We start from the raw sequence: 21,547 nt of genomic DNA, 5'->3' as shown, positions 1-21,547 counted from the left end.
ATTTTCTGTTTTGATGGAGATACATGGAGAGGTAACAGAGTTGGGTTTTAGAGAAAATCTTAAAGCAAGAAAGAGGTAAAGGTCAGGAAAGAATTCCAGGATTTGGAGTTTTGGCAGATGAGGTCATGGAAGTTGCATTGGATAGAACAGCCAACCACCATTTGTGGTAATGGTGCTCCATATCTAGTCACTGTCACTGTATAAGTGTCAGTATCAGTGTCATTTCCTTATATATGATAGCATCTTATGGGATGTATAAATAGATCTATCATACATTCTTTCACTGTATAATGATTAGAGGAAGATAGTTTTTCCATCAACCTTTAATTTAGAGATACATTTGCTGTTTCAATCTTTGAACTTTGGTTTTTCTGGTCTGACGTGATAAGTTCAGCCATTAGTGAACGAATTATGTTGCTGGACTAGAAATCCAGAGACCTGGAGCAAAGGTTTCTTCCAATCACAGGTAGTTTAATAATTTCAGTACAGTGCCAGTACGCATATCATTCCCACCATTGCTGTCCATAGCTGATCATTGTTCTGTAAGCTGTTTAAGGCCTTGACCACCTAATTTAATTATTTTTTTTTTTTTTACTTTAGTTACCTTTTCATAATATATTGTAAATATTTGAAAATCTGTTTAGATGTGCCGATACACTGTACCAGTGTGTACCGTCACAAAAAAGCACTGCTCCTAAGTAATATAATTGTACAATAAAAGTGTTAATATATATTATATGTGAATATAAATCTGCCAGATTACTATAAAAATCCAACTGCTTCACTCATTTAGGGATAGAACTGTCCCCATACCGAGTGATCTCCCCACCTTGGTCTGGCTTAAACTGTAGCCACACACCAACATGTTTACTTCTCCCTTCTCTTGTGGCTTACAGTTGCATTGTCAGCTTCAAGAAGAATAGTTCAGTCTACCACCACCTTAAGATAATTAAGCCTTATCATAATGCAACAGTAGGCCATTCGGCCCAATGGGTTCATGCCAGCTCTCTGTGAAACAATCCCATCCCTCCTTTTAATTTTCCTGTGATTTATTCTCTCTAAACATGCCACCAAATCCCAGTGTTGCAGTGATAATTTTTTAGGTGCCGGAGCTGTCACTGGTGCGGGAGCGGCTGCTGTTAAATTCCCTGCTAGTTAAAATTCCCCGCTGTTTACATTGGCTTTTATTTTACAGAAGTGCCAGAGCGGTGCTCTTGCAGCACTGCACACCTGCCAATTCCTCATTTTTGTTCTTTTGCCGCATATATACACTGCAACTAATGTTCAGTGGCCACAATCCAGCGGCACATCTTTGGGATGAGGGAGTAAACCAGAGCACTCACCCATGTAATCACAGGGAGAATGCACAAGCTCCACCTGGCAGTGAAGGTCAGCTCAGAACCAGGTCCCTGGAGTTGTGAAGTAGCACTAATTGCTGCAGCACAATGCCACCCTAAACATGGGCAATAAATAAATAAATACAAGTAAATAAAATAAGCTTTGCTAGTGATGTCCACCTCCTGAAAATGCATAGCATTTACTCCACCCCTCCCGTCTATTCCCAATAGTAATAGTGGCAGCAACTAGCCCATTATATCTGTTCCCCTGGGGATTCAAAAATAAAAATTGAAGTGATAGCGGGAGAGTGAAATAGAACATCCAGAACTTGAACCCAGTAATTTATGTTTTATTTTGGGATGCATTTAAAGAGTAGCTTTAATTATTATTGAGTTTTATCTGAACTCTCCATATAAATGGATATGATGTTTAAAGGTAGCCACGCTTATAATGTTTCTTGTCAGAAGCATTATAGATATCCTGACAAGGCAAGATTCTACAATTCCATCCACTTTATTTCCAGTAGGAACTTCCACTGTTCATTATACCTATCAGTTTAAATCCAATTGTGTCCTCATTCCTCTATATCTCTCCAGCCTCCTTCAGCCTCCAAGCCTACGCACTTGCTCTCTGATTCTTACTCTTATTTTTCCCCAACTCTTTGTCCCATCATTGGCTGCCATGCTTTCTGCCTCAAACCAAAGTCAGGTCACATTTGCAAAATAGTCTGTTAGTTTATTTTTATAACCAAAATTATGAATATTCAAAGTAAATTTCATATTTTCCATCTCTGGTTTGGTATTCTGAAAGCCACGAGAAAATCCACTCTTTTGCCCTTATTTGCACATGGGTTTCTGCTGGTTTTGTTTCAAACCATAATATGGAGTGGAGGATAGTTGTGGGGATATCTTGGATTGCATCAGGGCATTGGGGAAGTGCAGAACAGGATCAGCGTCTTGCTCATGAATGGAATTGTGAACAGGTTGGAGGGAGGTGGTTGGAGTGTAATTATGAAGTGGGGTAGGGGTGCTTGAAGAGAAGCCACGTTGAGGTTCAGTCGGTTCCCAGTTTCAGATGCTCAAACTTCACAAATTGGGCTCTCCTTAGTTAAGTCCATGTTAAATACCCCATCCACAGGCCACACTTGCCTGAGTACATTTTAGGGAAATGATGTTCAAACATTCATTATAATGTTCCTGTCTGAATGCCACTGAGCATTCATGCATGAAGCACCCAACTGAAAACAAGATCTTCACGATGGGCACAGTGAGTCAGATGACCAGTTTAGGATGAAATCTGATCACATCAGAATCATGTGTGGTAAGATGAATAACATTAACATTTCAGGTCTAAGACCTTTTTGCAAAACTGGGAAGAAGGGAAAATAAGCTGTTTGAGCAGCAGGGAGGATGTGCGATGAAGATGTCTCTATTCTTTTTATCTGTGTTTTGTCTATGTTCTCAGTCTCTAACTATTCCCATTCACACATTGACCAGATAACCTTGTTTACAACTTATCCCATGGCCACCCTGGTTTTACACTATCGGGAGCACTTCCAAGGGATGTTACACAGCCACCCAAAGGCCTTTGTTGGCAATGTTAACCCGTCAAATCAGTGCCATTTCGAGTAGATTCCCTGATTATCTATCTCATTTCTATTCATTCGTATGATTATTATAAATTGACTATTATGTTTATTGTATCTCAGGGAATCTTAAAGCAATTTACAACATTGTGCCATCGCAGTAAAGATACTACATAAATAACTTTGTTCCTTTTATTCCTTTCAGCGATGGTACTTGCCAGTGTATAGGATTGCCAATAGAATAGTCAGACTCTGCCTGCATCTTGTGTCTAGTTAGTTTACAGCAATATAGCCTCATTATAATAGTATGAACTTAACAGTCGTTCTTCTAATCCCTAACCAGTTGCCTCCTGCTAGAAATACCACAAACATGTTCATAGATTTAGGTTAGGTTGTTTCACACGGTAGACATTTGACACCTGCTATTGAGGTTCACGGACTTCTCTCCTGAGGTGCCGTGGAATTGTAGAAAGGCATAAGCTAACATACTCAGTAGGGGGGAAGAGCATTAAGAAGCAATAAAAATATGCAAGTAAAATAGTAATTACTTTCTACACATATTTCATGAATTGACATCGAAGCACATATCACCAAACATTTGCCTCTGTCAGGCAAATTCAACAAGCATATACATTTCTCCTGAAAGTAGGCAGTCAGAAAAACATTTAGTATTGATGTTTAAAAATAGTTTTTATAGAACAGTTAGGGAGAACAGTTACCATTTCATTTTGTAACAGGTGTCAGCTAAATGTCTGTTTTAAGGGGGTCTGTCGTACAACACCTAAATCAAATCTATAATAGCATTTGAGGCATTTACAGTTGAACGCAATTGGGTAGGGATCGGGTAGGGATCAGGTGGACTCCTGTAAATGTAATCTTGCTATAATGTTTTCTGTAAATAACACCACAAAGTTGTGCCTTCCCATTGGCAAACTTGTACACTTGCAAGTGCAACCACTTTAGCTTTCAAAAGGGCAGTACAATAGCGCTGCAGAAGATTTGTTGCCTTGTCTGAAGAAGAGTCTTGACCCGAAATGTCACCCATTCCTTCTCTCCAGAGATGCTGCCTGCCTGCTGAGTTACTCCGGCATTTTGTGTCTACCTTCGATTTAAACCAGCATCTGCAGTTCTTTCCTACACAGAGTTGTTGCCTCACCGCACCAGAGACCTGGGTTCAATCCTGATTGCGGGTGCTTTCTGTACGGAGTTTGTACGTTCTCCCTGTGACCATGTGGGTTTTCTCTGGGTGCTCCACTTTCCTCCCATGCTCCAAAAAGGTTTGTAGGTTAATTGACTTCGGTAGAATTGTAAAAACTCTCCCTAATGTGTCAGATAGTGCTAGTGTATGGGATGATAGATGGTTAGTAAGGACTCGGTGAGCCAAAGGGGCTGTCTCCATGCTGTATCTCCAGAGTCTAAAGAAAAGTCTAAAGTGAATTAAATAAGTACTCGAAAAAACATGAGAATTATGCAGGATTAAGGGGAAATGCAGGGAATGGGACTATTGAATAGCTTTCAAAGCAATGCTGTGCTCACAATGGACCAAGACGTCTCCTGAGCAGTATGACAATTTAAAGAATACATTGGTATGCAAAAAGCTTAAGAATGAGACATTTTGCTGGTGCGATCAAAACTAGTGGAGTACGTCCGTTTTTAGCCCTTATGTAATAGGAATCAATGGTTATTAGGTTCATGTATTTGCTTGACACATATTACCTAAAATGGAAGTTAGTGATACTGATGCTCATTATCAGCAATTAATATTAATGTGGATAATCAAGGGCTGCTGTTCCTGACATTTACCACTGCTGTGGGAGGCTTCTTACTGGGAGCTCACAAGCTAAAGATGTTCCATTAAAAAGAAAAAAATCTGCAGAAATGCTGGAGTCTAAAACTAAAGAGGAAAATGCTGTAAATACTCAGCAGGGTCAGGGAACATCTATGGAGGGAGAAACAAAGTTGGCATTTCACTAGAACAAGTTTGTCTTAGAATTAACATTTTAAGTAATTATCACAGAGGAAATGTCTAATACATTGGAGACCAAATGATGTAAATAGCAGAGGTTCTGGCAGAGAGAGGTTTGTGAGAGATAGTTAATTGTAAACATATTTCTTACACATCAGAAACATTTTTGTAGATGATAATAGAAAAAAATCTTCAGATCCTGGAAAACTGAGAAAAGCAGAAAATTCTGAAAACACTCAACGGGCATCTGTGGAGAAAGAAGTAAAAGTTAACAGCATAAATTGAAATTCTGTTTCGCTGCCCACACTGATACTGTTTGACCTATTATGTATTTCCAGAATTTTCTGTTTTCATTCTTGGAAAATCTCAATGCCACATGTAGACCCTCCCCACTCTAACAAGTACATACAGAGTGCTGCAGCTACCACCTTCATTCACTCACTCCAGCCCCATTCACTTCCCAGTTGCAAGCAATATTGCTGTTGGTCGGACCTCGATTCAGGTATGACAACAGAAACAGAATCTGAACGCATTTGTAAACTGAACGGAGCATTGACTAAAACAGATGCCATGGTACTCGAGAGAATTAAGTCATCCTTGCTCTGCCAACAGGTGTACGTGAGAGCATTGGGAGTTTAGACCAATTAATTTTAATTAATCATGAACTGATTCACTGTGGGTCAACAAATGTGACCTCGTGGTCAACTAAAGGAGCTGTGAAAGCAACAAATCTTTCTGGTTTTGCAACAGAAGGTTGTAGTCAGCCGCAGTGCCTGCCTGCACTGTCCATTCAGTGTAGAACGTAAAACTATAATTAAATTCACATCACTATCTTGAAGCTCTTCACTCTGTACAAAAATAAAATATATAAATCATGAACTTATTGAGAAACTATTTAATTGTGAATTGGAAAACTCTACTCAGTGCATTGCTATTTCAAATGGAGGCTTTCAATCACAGCTCATTCAGGGGCATTAAAAGGCACACGAGCTCTAGAGAGCAAAATAAGGTTTTCGGGCAGAAGATCTGAAGGATGGAGGGAGTTGCACAAGTCTAAGAAGGGTAGAGCATAAAATATTTTTCAGCAAAATTAAGCAGGATCAAGTCATCACCTTCCCTGCAGCTATCACAAAATGCTGGAGTAACTCAGCAGGTCAGGCAGCATCTAGGAGAGAAGGAATGGGTGATGACCTTTCTTCAGACTGATGTGTACCCAATTTATTATCAACCTTTCCTGGAATTTATCCTGGAAGACAATTTGTCCCATGCTAACAGCACATGGAATGGCAGATAGACTTAAGAAGGCTTAAACATGACTGGGACATCAGCCTGCCCTTCATAGTTCTATGCCTACCAACTGTGATAACTGATCTATGCCTAAGCCATAAACAACAAGAGCATAATCTACCATTTATATAGGTGTTTAACATGAAAATATCAACAAGTGTTTAACAGGAAAATTATCAATAAAAATCTGAGCAATCTAAGTGAATAATATGTGTACGAAAGAACTGCGGATGCTGGTTTAAATCAAAGGTAGCTGTGAAAGCAGTCTGAAGAAGGGTCTCGACCCGAAACATCACCCATTCCTTCTCTCTAGAGATGCTGCCTGACCCACTGAGTTACTCCAGCATTTTGTGCCTACCTAAGTGAATAATATAATTGATGACCTCAAGGATGGCCAAAGAGGTGGATGTAAAAAGAGGGCGAGAACTGGAAAGGCTTAGAATGGGAAATCCTGCGCATGTTGCCAAGGTTACCGGGGCCCAGAGTGTGCCATATCAGGGTTGATCAAGGGTCTAGAATGGCGGAATGCATGAAGCTTCCAGTGTTTTATGAAAGGAGATTACACTAATACATAGAACATAGAAAATAGGTGCAGGAGGAGGCCACTCTGCCCTTCGAGCCAGCACCGCCATTCATTGTGATCATGGCTGATCGTCCACAGTCAATAACCCGTGCCTGCCTTCTCCCCATATCCCTTAATTCCACTAGCCCCTAGAGCTCTATCTAATGCTCTCTTAAATCCATCCAGTGATTTGGCCTCCACTCCCCTCTGTGTCAGAGAATTCCATAAATTCACAACTCTCTGGGTGAAAAGGTTCCTTCTCACCTCAGTTTTAAATGGCCTCCCCTTTATTCTAAGACTGTGGCCCCTGGTTCTGGACTCGCCCAACATTAGGAACATTTTTCCATAGGGAGGTAAAAAACCATCGAGTACTCTCGAAGTAAGAATAACGAATTGAAATCAAAGCATTGCTTAGCCGGAGCCAGTGCAGGTTAGCACGCAAAAAAGTGATGGGTGAATGGGATCGGATGAATGTTGGGCCATGGGCAGCTGAGTTTTAGGTTGCCTTATTTGTAGAAAATAGAACTAAGCAAGCATACTTATGGATGGGTGTTTCATTAAACAAACTAAGGAGTGGATGGGTCCAATCAGCCAATGAAGGCATCACAATCAGCATGGACAAGGTGGGCCGATAGAGTCGGTTCTATGCTATGCACGTCTCTGATTCTTTATTTGAGATGTCATGATTATGTGCTGGAAAAATCAACAGGTTTGGATATGTCAACAAGGTTGCAAACCATCTGCTTCAGTTTTAGAGGGTTGTCAATATTTATTTGGATGAGATTTCTGCATATTCAATGCTGGATGGTGGCTAAGCATTCCGAGAATTTAGAGAGAGGCCAAAAGTCAAGCGAAGTGGTGGGGACAGGTGGGTAAAACTGATGTTTTCTGCATGAATGGGGAAACAGCTGTGTTGTCAGACAAAGCGGAGAATGAAGAGGATTTAAATGAGAAAGTGACAGGCTTTGAACTGATCACTAGCCAACACCAGAGGTAGTGGTACAATGGGAGAAGAGCAAACCTACACTGTTTGAGGAAATTATCGATTTTGAAACTTTTGTTTGGTTTGTATTTAATTGATTGCTGGTCACTGTATATACTTAGTCTTATCCTCCCGATTTTGAAAGTTATTTCTGAGCACCAGGAAGGAGATGTGTTGCTTATTGATACAGTGCAGTGCAGAGTCACTAGTTTAATTATTGGGATAAAGGGATTGACATATGAAGACAGTTTGAACAGTTTAGACACGCATTGGGGTTTAGAAAATAAGGAGTGTTCTTATTGAAATTTATGAAATTCTGAAAGGGGTTCACTCCAGGTTGATGCTAAGAGAATGTTACCTTTAGCAGGTTTATCTAGCATTGTTTCAGAATATGGAGAGTTCTCTGTTACTCGGAGTTGAGGAGGAATGTCTTTTCACAGATGCTTTGGGATTCTCGATCCTTCAGTGCTGTGGAATCAGTTATTAAATACATATAAAGCACAGCATGAAACATATTTAAACTGCATGGCAAAAGTCAAGGGCAGTGGTGGTGGCAGGTGGGTAAAGTTGATGTTGTCAGCATGCATGAGGAAGCAGCTGTACTTTCAGATAAAGCTGAGAATGAAGAGCATGTGAATAAGAAAGTGACTGGGCTTTTGTATCGACCATAGCCATGAGAAGTATTATGTTCCGAGAAAATCGTCCATATTGTAATTTTCCGCAATGCAAGCCCTTGACAGAAATCAACAAACAATTGTTTTTTTTCACATTTTGTATTTTGCACTAGTTATTTTTTTTGTCTCATACACCCTATAAGGACATATTCCATACCCCAAATCTTTTGGTAGTGATTTGCGAGTTCCGCAAGGGCAAATTCCGTTACCAAATCTGCTGTCGTGCAAGGTGCCAGTGTTCAAGAAAGTGAGAGCAGAGATGTGGTATTCAAACCAAAATTAGAGGCCATGATTTATCTATCAAGCTTGAGTAACCCATTGGATAACTTCTGCACCTGGTTCTTATGTTGTTATGCTATTGACGTGTGAAAGGTAAGTTTTTTTTAAAAAAGCATTATTTACAGTGGAGCAAGCATGTTAACCGTTCCTCCTCCTTTTTCTAAATTTGCGTCTGTAAATTTTGGCCCCAAAGTTTACCTTTGAATATATTGGGCACAGAGAGTAACAAATTGGTTTTAATGTGATGTGTAGTTGTCATGTGAGTTCAGCCAAAATATTGGTTGGTCATAAGCATGTGAACGGTCTTCCAAAGTACATGGAGTAGACATCTCATTGCAGATCAATATGCAAAATGATTTGTTGCCAACATTGCCAGTTAGGTGCTCACTATCCACCTAACACCCTGTCTTATCTTCACATCGCTAAGTGCGTGTTCAGTGGCAGAAAGGATTCCCCACCAGGATCAACATGCAGGTTGTTGCTGATTGACCTTCTGTAGCCGTTGCCGGAAATTGTCAAGTGCTTGGAACTTTCTAAAGTTAGTTAAAGTTGCTAAAGTCTACAGGGACCAGTGTGGCAGGTGCAGGAGGGCTTTGTTCAGACTTCAAGGCTTCCGCACAAACCAGTTGTTCCCAGATATGGCTGCTATAGAATGCATTTTCCTTGAAGTGTAGAATAAGCAGCGGCCAGAGAGGGCAGAGTCAATTAGTTCTGAGCCCATTTCTCCCTTCTAGTCCCACCTGGTTTTGGTGATGTCATCAGCATTTGACCAGCTAATGCTCTCCACTTTCTCTTCAGACCTTTCCTTCTCTGATTTAGAGTGATCATTAATTTGCAGAGATTTAATCACCCCCATTGTAAAGTTCCGAGCAAGGTATGATGTTGAACTTCTGTGCCTAAATTTTTAGCCTGGAATGTTCAGCCCATTCCAGATTGTGGACACTTTCTCTCGTCTCTAGAATTCCTAGTTCATCTGAACCTTTCTGACTCCTCGCCCTCTCTAGATTGATTCATTGTTAACTGCTAGTATAACATTGACCACCTCCATTATTTCCACTATTCCTACTTGTTTAATTGTCCCCCTTCCCCCCCCCCCCATTGATCTTGCAACATTTCACTCACTGAGGCCCAACCCCAACTTCGTCCTTTATAAACTCCACTGGCTCCCCACCCCCCAGAGAATCCAGTACAAAATCCTCCTCATAACCTACAAAGCCCTCCATAACCTGGCCCCATCCTACCTGACCGACCTCCTCCACAGGCACACTCCCACCTGCACCCTCCGCTCTGCCGCTGCCAATCTCCTATCCCCCCACATCCGGACTAAACTCAGATCCTGGGGGGACAGGGCTTTCTCCATCGCTGCTCCCACCCTATGGAACTCACTACCCCAAACCGTTAGAGACTCCCCCACACTCACCATATTCAAAACATCGCTGAAGTCTCACCTGTTCAGTACTGCCTTCAACCACTGAAGGTCACCTCACCTTCTGTCTCCTTTCTCTGTTCATTTATTTATTTACTTATTTATCTATTTATTCATTTCCCCTATGTTCTCAAAATCTCTGTAAAGCGTCTTTGAGTATATGAAAAGCGCTATATAAATAAAATGTATTATTATTATTATTATTAACTGCTGATGAGAAAACTCTTCTTATTGCCTGCCAAATAAACCCATACCTTGTAGAGGCTGAAAGTCAGCCCAGTGACATCTATTCACTCTTCCCTCTGGACCACGACCAAAGCAGTGAACAACAGACCATTGTACCCAGTCATTGACCACAACATCATTAGATAGCTTCCATTTAGATCCTCTAGCCTTCTACCCCAACCACACACTTCCACCTCCTCTCCAAGATCCACAAAGCAGGACAGTCCAAATCAGCACATGATTTCAGCCTGATTTTACCATGCTGAACTTAGTTTTTCCTGTCTTAACTCTATTCTTTCTCCTCCGTGTCCATGGCACCTTAAAAATTCCAGTCAATTTTTACCCAGCCTGCACATTTTTGCCACTGATGTCCAATCCCTCAGCACCTCTATTTCTCACCAGAAATGCCTTGAGAATCATAGAGCCAGACTATTTAACCCACTGAATCTGTACTTACCATCTACCATCCATTCATATACCTAATCCTATTTTATTCTCACGATCCAATCACCTCTACCTCCAGATTCCACCACTCACATATATGTCAGGGACAGTTTGCAGTGCCCAATTAACCAACCATCCTACTCATCTTTGGGATGCAGGAGGAAGCAAGAGCACCTCGAAGAAACAGGATTGAATCTGGTTCATTGGTGCTGTGAAGCAGCAGGTCTATTAGCTGTGCCACTGTGCTACCCTTAACTTCTTGCATGACCTCTTCCTGCATCACGTTCTATCTTTGCGTGGCGAAATACATACTCACGTTGAACAACATATTGTTTTACCTCCACCAAGACCCAGGCAAGTTTCAATAGTTATACATTTGACGTATAACTATTGAAACTTGCCTGGGTCTTGGTTATGGAGGCACAGGAGATTGTAGATGCCAGTCAAGTAGCATCTGTGGAGTGAAATGAAGAGTAGATGTTTTCAGTCAAAACTCTTCATCGAGACCGATGCAAAATTATGCCATTTTATTTCTGGAATACATGTATCAGTTATTATTTCAGTTCCACTCAGGCCCCTCACTCGCCTCTTTATTCTGTATAATAATCGTGGTATTAGTTCTGCTTTCTTCTCTTGAAGAGACCACAAAAATCTTAAGTTTTTCTACGAATTTCCTCTTCACTTCTACATGATCCATATCTGATTCTGCCTTTATTTTTCTCGACTTTGCTGCCTCCATCTCAGGAGACAGCTGAGCAGCCATTTTCTTTTACAAGGCCACCAATCACTGCTACCTTGACTCGACCTCTTCCCACCTTGATTCCTGAAAAGGCACCATTCAATTTTTTGAGTTTCTTGGCTCCATCATAACTGTTCTGAAGAAAATACCTCACACTAGTGCCTTCTTCAGAAAAAATGCTACTACCTGATACATTTTCCACTGTCCTTACGTCAACTTTTTACTCAGCAACTCCCTCATTCTGAAAAAATGAACTTTGCGACGATAACAGTTGAATTATGTTGGTTATTAGATAATATTAAATATAATTTGATTTCTGTAATTGATATCAAGGCCAAAAGGCTAAATCAAAAGATCATGAAAATGTGCCTTTTGGTATTAATTTGTGATTTTTGCTGCCTCTATTATTGATTTTTATATTTATATATAGTCAGGCTTGAAAGCAATAGGATGAGATTATCAACACCTTTGCTAATTTGAAAATTGTTAAAATGCTGGAGTATATCAAGAAAATATCAGTAAGATATCTTTTATCTGATGGTGAAAGAGTAACCTGTTTTCTTCTAACTTGGCATTGTCGATTGACCGACATTAGACAGCTTCTGTTTTATTGGGTGATGAATTTGTAGAGTGAATCATTTGCCAATATTACTTGCCTTGAGGTATAGCAATAACATCATGGCAGAACCATGTTTGATTCATGCTTTAAGGTTTTATGTTCTTAAACTCTATTTTATGCTCATTTCAGTGGTCAAATATCGGGGAATCATGAAGAATTATATATTTTTTATTAAATATTCTAGAGCATAAAAAGTGTAAGCTTGCCTTAAAGTAATGCTGGCTACCAGATTTCTGTTGCCCAAGGCTGATTTATACCTTAGTCAATTTGTGCAAGTCGACGTGAAGATTTAAAAGCAATTCAAACAATATAGTAGAAGATGATACATTAGCAACTTCTGTGTGGTCTATTTAATGGATGGTTCTTTAAGAAACAACATGTAACGAACAGTTGATTCATGTTCCCACAGCTGCAAAAGGGAACTTGGCCTTACAGGGAGAATGGTGGGAACAGCAACATAGTTGCCTTAATTCTTGTACAGAACACAGATCTCCACTGGGACTATATGATTGTAAAATTATCCCATGTAAAAGGAAATGAAAAAAACTGCCAGAGCACAAGGCTGCTATCTTACGGGGACTCTTTTTCCTGAAAAGGTGTCAACTGCCCTGTGTGAGAATATGATGGCACCTGTCATTGGTTCACGAAAACAAACATGCAACTTTAGTATAAAGTAACTGGGTATTTTTTGTTTGCAGCTTTCCTGGTGATCACATTCAAAGATAGGAAGTACCTTTCCAGAGCAAAATTTAGAATACTCAAGGCCCTGAATAGCAATTATATCTCGGGATCTGCACATCACCCAACTCCTCCCACCATTAGACTTCAGATATGTAATCAAACAGGCAAAGAAATAAATAGGCCCATAAAATATTTATTCACAACATTCATTATAAAACAAGTTATATCAGAAAGTATTATCCATTATTTAACTATTCCCTAGAGTGGTCACCTATTTGCCCCTGACATTTTCAGTTTTTCATTCCACTACAATGAAAATATATTCATTATCAAAATTTTACTTTAAACATATATGGTTCTCATTCTTTGAATAAAATTCAAACCTTCACTGAAAACATTAAGTCCTTCTTATTGGACATAAATATGTGGCAATCGGAATTCCGTCTCTTGAGTCTCTGGAGCCTGTTCCATTTTACAGTTAGGTTAACGTGGATTTATAACTGTGTTCCATCGGCTCTAATGCCCTTGACCAACAAAAGTCTATCAGTATCCATTTTGGAAATGTTCAGTTGACTTGGACATTACATAATAAACACAGCCAATGTACTGTGAATTGGGCACCCAATGCATGTGTGCAGGAAACACACGTTTATTTGGAATTATCAACTATTGCCAATGGATTTATTGTGATTTGGTCCAGGCAGATCTTTCCAAATGGGTTACCAGAAGACTTTTCATTTATTGCCATGTTCCGCCTGAAGAGAGGCAGCAGAAAGGAGATCTGGCACTTGTTGAAGATTGCTGATCGGTCAGGTGATGTGCAGGTAGGCATAATTCTGTCAATTTTGTCTTAGCAGATTCCAAGATCTTAAATGGTACTAGAATTTGCTGGAAACATGCATTTATGGAGATAACTGATGGGTTAAAAAGCCACTTGCTGATCTCTCCTCAGAATTTGTCTTTGTGAAGTATTGGTAACCAGCTAGAACCGGCAGAAACAAAGAGTAGAGGGTTCAGATGATGGCAAAAGAATGTGGACGGAGATGGAAATCGTATAGGTGATGCCCTTGATACTTCCCCTCGTCCCTCTGCAGCCGCTGATGGGAATCGGGGCAGTAGACCAGTTAGAAAAGGTGTCAATTTAAGGATGTGGCTGGAATAATACATAGGAAGGAAGAGGAGAATTCTTTTTAAGATCAGCATTATCTGTATAATATTTTTTTTTAAAGCTGAAGGCGGTTGTTTTGCTGAAATGCATCAGCAATTTACATTGTGAAGTAAGCTTTGATAAAGATTTGGAGGCACTGTGCCATTCAGGTAAAGCAGTGGCATTTGAATGGGAGAGTATGTATGCATGTGTTTGTACACTGTATTTTCTCTTGCATTTGTGAGTTAGAGCAAATGGTTTAGATCCAAATTTTCCAGGCCAAAATGCAAGTTCACTGAAGCCCAGTGCCCAATTGTTATTTTTTGTACATGGTCCTGGCAGCACTTTTTCTCTGTCTATCACCAGGGAATACCACTAATCCAGTCTTGTCCTTCCCTATTATGCCCAGAATGTGCTAATCATCATGAAATAGACCTGGATTTTTCCAATGCCGTACACGTCTTAATTCTGCCCCAACACAGCTTACAGCCACTTCAGGGAGCACGATTGAGAACTAAAGTGGCATGCAGCAGGAAGCTCAAGATCACCCCATTAGACTAAGCATAGATGCTCTGTGAAGCGACCACCCAATCTGAGTTTGGTTTCTCCAATGTATAGCCTATAATGTGAACACTGAATTCCTCCTCCTTTGTCACATTGAGGCAGTAGGTAAACTCTGCCATTCTGCCACCCATCACTCTTTCAGTTCTCAGGGGTGCTGGCCCAAAACGTTGATTGGTTCATGACTGGCTGAGTTTTTCCAGTATTTCAGTATTTTGTATCTCCAAAATCACATTTGACACATCTGTTGAAATGTTTGACTATTTTGTAACTAGCAGAGTAATTTATGGAAAATTTGTTGATCTGCTGCATTTGGACATTTAGAAAGGTGATAACAAACCAAGATTAGAACACGGTGTAATGGAAGTAATATACCAGCATGGACTGACTAACATAAAAAGTCAGTTATACAGGATTATGATGGAAAAAATATTTTACTCTGAGGATATGAATCTTAGGAATTCTATACGCAAGGGACTTGTGAAGGCTTAATCGCTGAAGATATTCAAGGCAGAGATCAATAGATTTTTAGATATTAAGAAATTCAAGTATATCAGGTTACTACAAGAAAGTGGAGCTAAGGATAAAGATCAGCTATACTTTTAGTGAATGGCAGAGTCGGCATAGGGAGCAAATGGCCCATTCCTTTAATACCTCGCTGAAAGTGTTCGGCTAGGTTTCTGTGCTTGAGCCTGTAAGATTTCAACCTTCAACCTGAAATCGTCTGATTCAGAGGTGTGACTGTTACTGATTGAGTTATGGCTGGCAACCTGGTCACTTCTGGGAAGCTGGTATGATTTCCTGCTCTAATTCCATTGGGTGAAAATCATATGTTTATCTGCAAAATATTGTTTGAATAAAAGGCTACTCGCCCACATTAAAATAAATCAAATTCAAATTAGTTTTAGGTTAAAAATACCCCTTCCCCTGTTATTGGTGGCCAGTGGATGTAAATATTCACCCATAGTTAATTTTCCTTGGCATGGCAATTTCTCCTCAGTGTGTCCTCTTCTGTTCTTCCTTCAGGTCTCTATCGTTGTTGATGGAAGTCGGAAGGCAGTGGAGTACAGCGCTAAAACCAACTCTGGAAATGTCATGCATGTCACGTTCAGGAAGCGAGAACTGTTCCCTCTGTTTGATAGACAGTGGCACAAGCTGGCAATTAATGTGAAGTCTGGGTTGGTGTCACTTTACAAGGACTGTGAATTGGTCGACAGCAGACGAAGTGAAGAGCTGGAGAACATTGATGTTCAGGGGAAGACTTCAATTGGTCTTCGTGTCAGTGATGAGATTCCCATTGATGTAAGTAATTGCCAGAGGCCATCAAGAGATGAAGTTACACTATATTCTATACTATATATAATAAGGCTTATATATTAAGGGTTGAACTTTTTGAAATTTAGTTTTGGTACCTTTTGGGAATGTTTGTTCCATTAATGTCACTGGTTGGTAAAATCACATTTTTTTTCAGTGCTTTAAACAAATGGAAGGAAAATACACCAATTTTCACTTTCTGTAATAAGTTGCAACTAAATCATACCAGAATATTATTCAAAGTCATCCATTACCGTTTTAGTTTTAGAGATACAGTGCGGAAACAGGCCCTTCGGCCCACCGAGTCCATACCGACCAGCAATCCCCGCACATTAACACAAGCCCACACACACTAGGGTCAATTTACACTATTACTAAGCCAATTAACCTACAAACCTGTACGTTTTTGAAGTGCGGGAGGAAACCGAAGATCTCTGAGAAAAGCCACACGGTCATAGGGAGAACATACGAACTCCGAACAGACAGCACCCGTAGTCGGGATCGAACCCGGGTCTCTGGCACTGCAAGTGCTATAAGGCAACAACTCTGCCGCTGCACCGCCATGTTACATTGTTACATCCAGGTTTTGTTCCCCCCAGGTTGCCAGGTCATGTCACTGCATGGTAAATCCCATTGCGTAAACACAAAAGTTAATCATCCATGCATAGCATCTACATTTAAAAGGCATGATTTATATTAATAAATGTATTGCCTGCATAGATTTTTAGTGGTGCAAGGAATAAAGTGCAGTTTTTGTGCAGGATTCTGGCAATGATTTTTGGCTATTTTTGGTTGAAAACTGAAAGATTCATGTACTATCTGTTAATTATTTGGGGATTAATTGTTGTTAAGTTGAAGGAGCCATGATGCTAAATTAATTTGGATAGCTGAGGCACAATGTAGAAGGTGAAAGTATAATGATCTGTTTCTGGTATCTTTATGTAGTTTGACCTTCAAGGGATAATGATTTACTGCAACCCTCAGCTTGCAGAACTGGAGAACTGCTGTGAAATTCCAGGTGCCCTGGTAAGTAGGCCGCTGTTTTCACCAAGCAAGGGTTATTAAAGTAAAGCTTACTTCTGAATCATTCGCTGTGAGTCTTTTGCTCACCAGAAATGAAAGGGTCTTCCATTTAAGGCAGAAAATAAGTTATTTTTCTCGAAGACCGTCGTATGATTTTGAAATTCCCATCCTCAATATTTTCTTCTGCTACAGTAGATAGATAACGGTTAAGCAAGTGAGTGAAAGATTACCACTGATAGAAAGGAATGTGGAGTTGTGTCAACGATAAGATCATTTATGAATGTATTAATTGGCACAAGGAGCCAAGTGGCCCACTGTTGCGGTGCTTAATGTATTTGTTTGTAGAGTCAAACAGTGTGGAAATAGGCCCTTCGGCCCAACTTCCCCACACCAATCAATATGTCCCATCTACACTAGTCCCACTTGCCTGCGATTGGCCCATATCCCTCTAAATGTATCTGTCTAATTGCTTCTTAAACATTGCGATAGTCCCTGCTCAACTACCCCCCCCCCCGGCACCTTATTCCATATGCCCACCACCCTTAGTTTGAAAAAGTTACCCCTTAGATTCCTGTAAAATCTTTCCCCCGTCACCTTAAACCTATGCCATCTGGTTCTCGATTCCCCTACTCTATACTTGATAGACTCTGCGTCTACTCTGCAGACACTGTACGTCTACCCGATCTATTCTTCCATATGGCATAGAAATGGTAGAGTGCAACTGCCCAATCTATTTACCTGGCATATATTTATCATTGTAACCAAATCTGTCAGGTTATCATTATAACCACACGGTAGTTTTAGACAAGCACAAGATGCACAAAGGCAGCAGAAGCAGAAAGTTGTGTTTTAGGTGAAATTTGAAGAAATGAGAGGGGTTAAATGAGGGAAATAATGAGAGTAAAAATCCTTTTGATCGTAATAAAAGCTCAAAAGGTGTTTCAAGTGAAATGTCAATTGTGTAAAGGGGAGGATAAAAGAAATTGAGAAAAATCACTGTTCTATAATATTGTTTTGTAAAAGCAATCAAAGTGCCCAAAACCTCACATCTTCACAATATCCAATACTTCCACAATGACCTTTTTGGCTCTAGGCATTCTCTATAGCTGCAGAGCCCAAATGCAAACCGGAAAAACAACATCTCATATTCTGCATGGATAGCTTGCATCCCAGTGGTATGAATATTGAATATTTCAATTTCTGGTAACCCATACTCCTTCTCCCACAAGAGGTACTCTTCTCCCAAATACATATGCCTGGCCACCTAGTTTTTTTCTCTTTTTATTCATCCCTCTCATCCCCCTCCCCCTATCTAGTTCCATCATTTCATTATCCCCTCCCCATCTGGTTCCAGTTGTCACCTATCTGCTTCTGTACTACCCTCCCTCCCCTGACGTACTGGCAATTTTGCGAAAAATCACTTAATGTTCTCCAGGGATGCTACTTGACCCGCTCAGTTTCTCCAGCTTTTTGTGTCTTTCCATTATAGTTATAATGTTCCGTGTTAGGACAATAAATTGTATGGTTCCCAAGGAGGATGTCACTGTAATGACTGGACGTAACCGATAGATAATGAAAGTGCAGAAGTCTTTTAGGTCTGTGTCAAGATATGGTTTATTTCCATGAGCTACTTGCCTCTAGGTGCTCATCATACAACAATTATGTTGCAATAGTGATTCCATGAATCCATCATGGGGCCAGGCATGTAGGGAATGTAGGCCAGTTAAAGGGCATCAGGACTGCAACCCAGATTCCTCCACCACCTATATATGGGATGAGCTGACAGAGAAAGTGGTGCAATCACAATATTTAAAAGGCATTTGGACAGAAGATTGCATTGGAAAGATTTGGAGGAATATGCACCAAGCAGAGACAAATGGGATGAGCTTCGATGGGCATTTTAGTGTGCATGGCTGAGTTGGATCAGTTTCCTTGCTGTTTTACACAATATGACTTATCACACATCTCCTGATCCGTTGTCTTCCATGGGAATATGTGGGCTATGCCTCTGGTGTGGTGCATTTAGTATGGAAACCCCTCTAACTATGAATAGATCTCTTCATCATTCTTCTGATACCTTAGAGTGGTGTGAAGAGCTCTGTGGGTGACCTCGGCCAATATATTCAATTTTTAAAATAACATTAAAACACAACCAAAATTGTTGGATGAGCACATTTTACCTGACTGGTGACTATCTTTCAAAGCTGAAAGTTGTGGCATCTTGCAAGTGCTTTAATGGGAAGTGTCTCATGGGGTAGAGTAATGTCAGCATGGTCTTAAACCCAGGAAGATTATGGCTCTGATGGCAAAGCCAAAAAAATAATCTGAATTAGGCCGTTTTATTATTGTTATGTACATTCCCTTGTTCTGTGGTTAAACTGTATAATCTTGATGTCCCCAGTGCTCAGCGGAGGCTGGTTTATATACAGCTAGAGTGGCATCAGAGAACTTCATGAGGCAGACATCCATTCAATCAAGCCCAAGAAGTGAGAGTCAGAAGGTGAGGCTACTGCAGTATTGTCATTGACTGCACCTTGCTAGCTGTGTAGCACGGATCCATAACTCAAGTTAAATTCCTTTCAGATATTACTAGAGCTTTAAAAGAAAGTACAAAGTACTGCTTCCTCCTCACTTTGTGTCTTTTTTCTGTAAACAGTATATGCGGTTCATTGTGTCTTCAAAGGAAGGCAGTCTAAATTACATCAGCAAACTGCTGGATATAATAAAATCTATGATGTATTAAGTTTAACACAACTGTGAAACAATAGGGGAAGCGTATACATGCATGCCAATGCTCAGCATTGCTGAGTTTTGTCAAAAGGCCAGGCTATGTATGTTATTTTCTCCTTAGCCTGGCTCAGGATCAGCTGCAGGTTTCTGCTGGAAAAGCATGGAGTTGCTTGTGTTGTTCCTGTGCTTGTAGGTTTTGTAACTCAAATCTAAAACTTGTATGGCATCTTGAGCACTTTGCACCTTCATACTCTTTAGGTAAGATGTTCTGGAAGAACAAAGCAATGTTATAATATTTGACAATCAAATAATTCAAAATTGTAATATATTCATCCTTGGCATTACAAGCAAGATGAGATTTATTGATCCGATCCCATATAATTTCTACACCAGTTAAGAGGACAATTAATAGCCAAGAATAATGATGTGACTGGAGTCACAAAAGGACCACCCAACCTTTTATTTCCTTCTAGGGACTGGTGAAATAGTTGTAATTTTGTGCCAAACTGATTTTTACTGATGTATTCATTTGTATCAAACATGGTTCAATAATGCTTTATTTTGTCAAATGTGCAAACGCACAGTGAAATTCTTTCCTTACATAAAATTCAGTAAACTATTGCGATACCCAAGCACAATCCCTGGAAGTGTACAGAAATAGTCTATTGAGCCCACATACAAGAGGCGCCAGTTTTTATGCCATTTTCAAAGTCTAGTCTGCGCGCTATGAGCGGCACCCAATCCAGGCAAGCCGTAGGCTGTGGCAGAGCCTCCAGCCATCGTGTTCATTGGACATGTGGATCAACCAGCGAACTGACATCCTCACCCGTCCACCTTTGTGCCCTGGGGGCGCCACCCGCAGCCGATCTTGAGGAAATCAAGATGGAGATTAGGATGATGCCTCTTTAATCAATGGTAATGCTGTTATTGAACGAGATAACACTATGAGTGGTTCAGGTGAAGCAGGGCAAGTACATGCAGGAAAATGGAATAAAAAGTAAGACGAAAGACTATAAGAAAATTCCACAAAATGTGGAGAGTGAACAACGGCAAATAATTCTTGAGCCAAATGGCCTCTTCCTGCAAGTTCTTTGAGATTCCATGGGGTTTATCTATTTGATCTTGATCCACTCGAATGGGGAAAGAGGGCTTTTTGGTGGTCTAGCCTCCTCCCATCATGTATTCTCACTATCGTTACTTCTTGACTGCTGCATTTTCTTTGAAACGTCCAAAGTTTGCATTGTTTATAATTGCATTATTCTCTGCACATTGTATTTATCCATATATATAATATGGCAGTTAAAAGAGAAATTCTGTGATTTTTCTTCAGCAAAAAATATTACACGAGAAATAGAAAATATTGAAACTAAAGGTATTTGAGGAATTTGGCTGAGTTGTGCAATGCATCACTTACCGCAAACGCCAGTGGGAGAGAGAGTGGGTTAAAAAGGATGAGTGAAAAAAGTTCTAAACAGAAGAAAATTATGATCATAACAAATCGAGTGCATTCGTCCACAAGCTAATATATGTACTGCATTCCTCATTGTAGATACTATTCCCATGGGAGAACCAAGGTAAGCCAATTGACCGCATGATCTGGCAAAAGCTTGCGTGCAGGGATCAGAGCCTCATAAAACGTATTCCTTTATCTCTTAAATAGAGGCACACAAGTGTTGCAATTCGTTCTGCTGTAAAGTCAGTGTTTTAACTACAGCCCCTTTGCAATCTATGGAGCAGCAGTGAAGACCTTTTAGCTCACCAGGAACATTGGTTGTAAGGTAACATTAATGCATTGGGTAAATTCTTATAATTTTGAGTTTTAAAAAGAGACTGGTTATAAAATAAGGCAGAGACATTCAGACTTGAATAGTTGAATTGTAAGACATCTCTTGACAGTTCTTCCAATAAAACAAAAGGGAAAGAATGCTTTAAATCCCTTGGCAATGACAGGTGTAGCTCGACACA

The 21,547-nt window shown here is 40.1% G+C and overlaps 1 protein-coding gene across 1 annotated transcript in view; it reads left to right on the top strand.

Annotated features, from left to right (window-relative positions):
* The window catches only part of LOC144593884 (uncharacterized), a 222,433-nt gene that overhangs the window by 28,565 nt on the left and 172,321 nt on the right, over positions 1-21,547 (top strand). The window contains exons 4-7 of the mRNA XM_078400009.1: positions 13,508-13,631; positions 15,542-15,817; positions 16,775-16,855; positions 19,254-19,352. Coding sequence (XP_078256135.1) covers positions 13,508-13,631; positions 15,542-15,817; positions 16,775-16,855; positions 19,254-19,352 — 580 coding nt within the window. The remainder of the gene's footprint in view (positions 1-13,507; positions 13,632-15,541; positions 15,818-16,774; positions 16,856-19,253; positions 19,353-21,547) is intronic.

The sequence above is a fragment of the Rhinoraja longicauda genome, chromosome 5 (assembly GCF_053455715.1).
Source record: "Rhinoraja longicauda isolate Sanriku21f chromosome 5, sRhiLon1.1, whole genome shotgun sequence".
NCBI classification, from domain to species: domain Eukaryota; kingdom Metazoa; phylum Chordata; class Chondrichthyes; order Rajiformes; family Arhynchobatidae; genus Rhinoraja; species Rhinoraja longicauda.
Note: the sequence above shows the minus strand (reverse complement) of the source record. Positions and strands in the feature narration are given on the sequence as shown.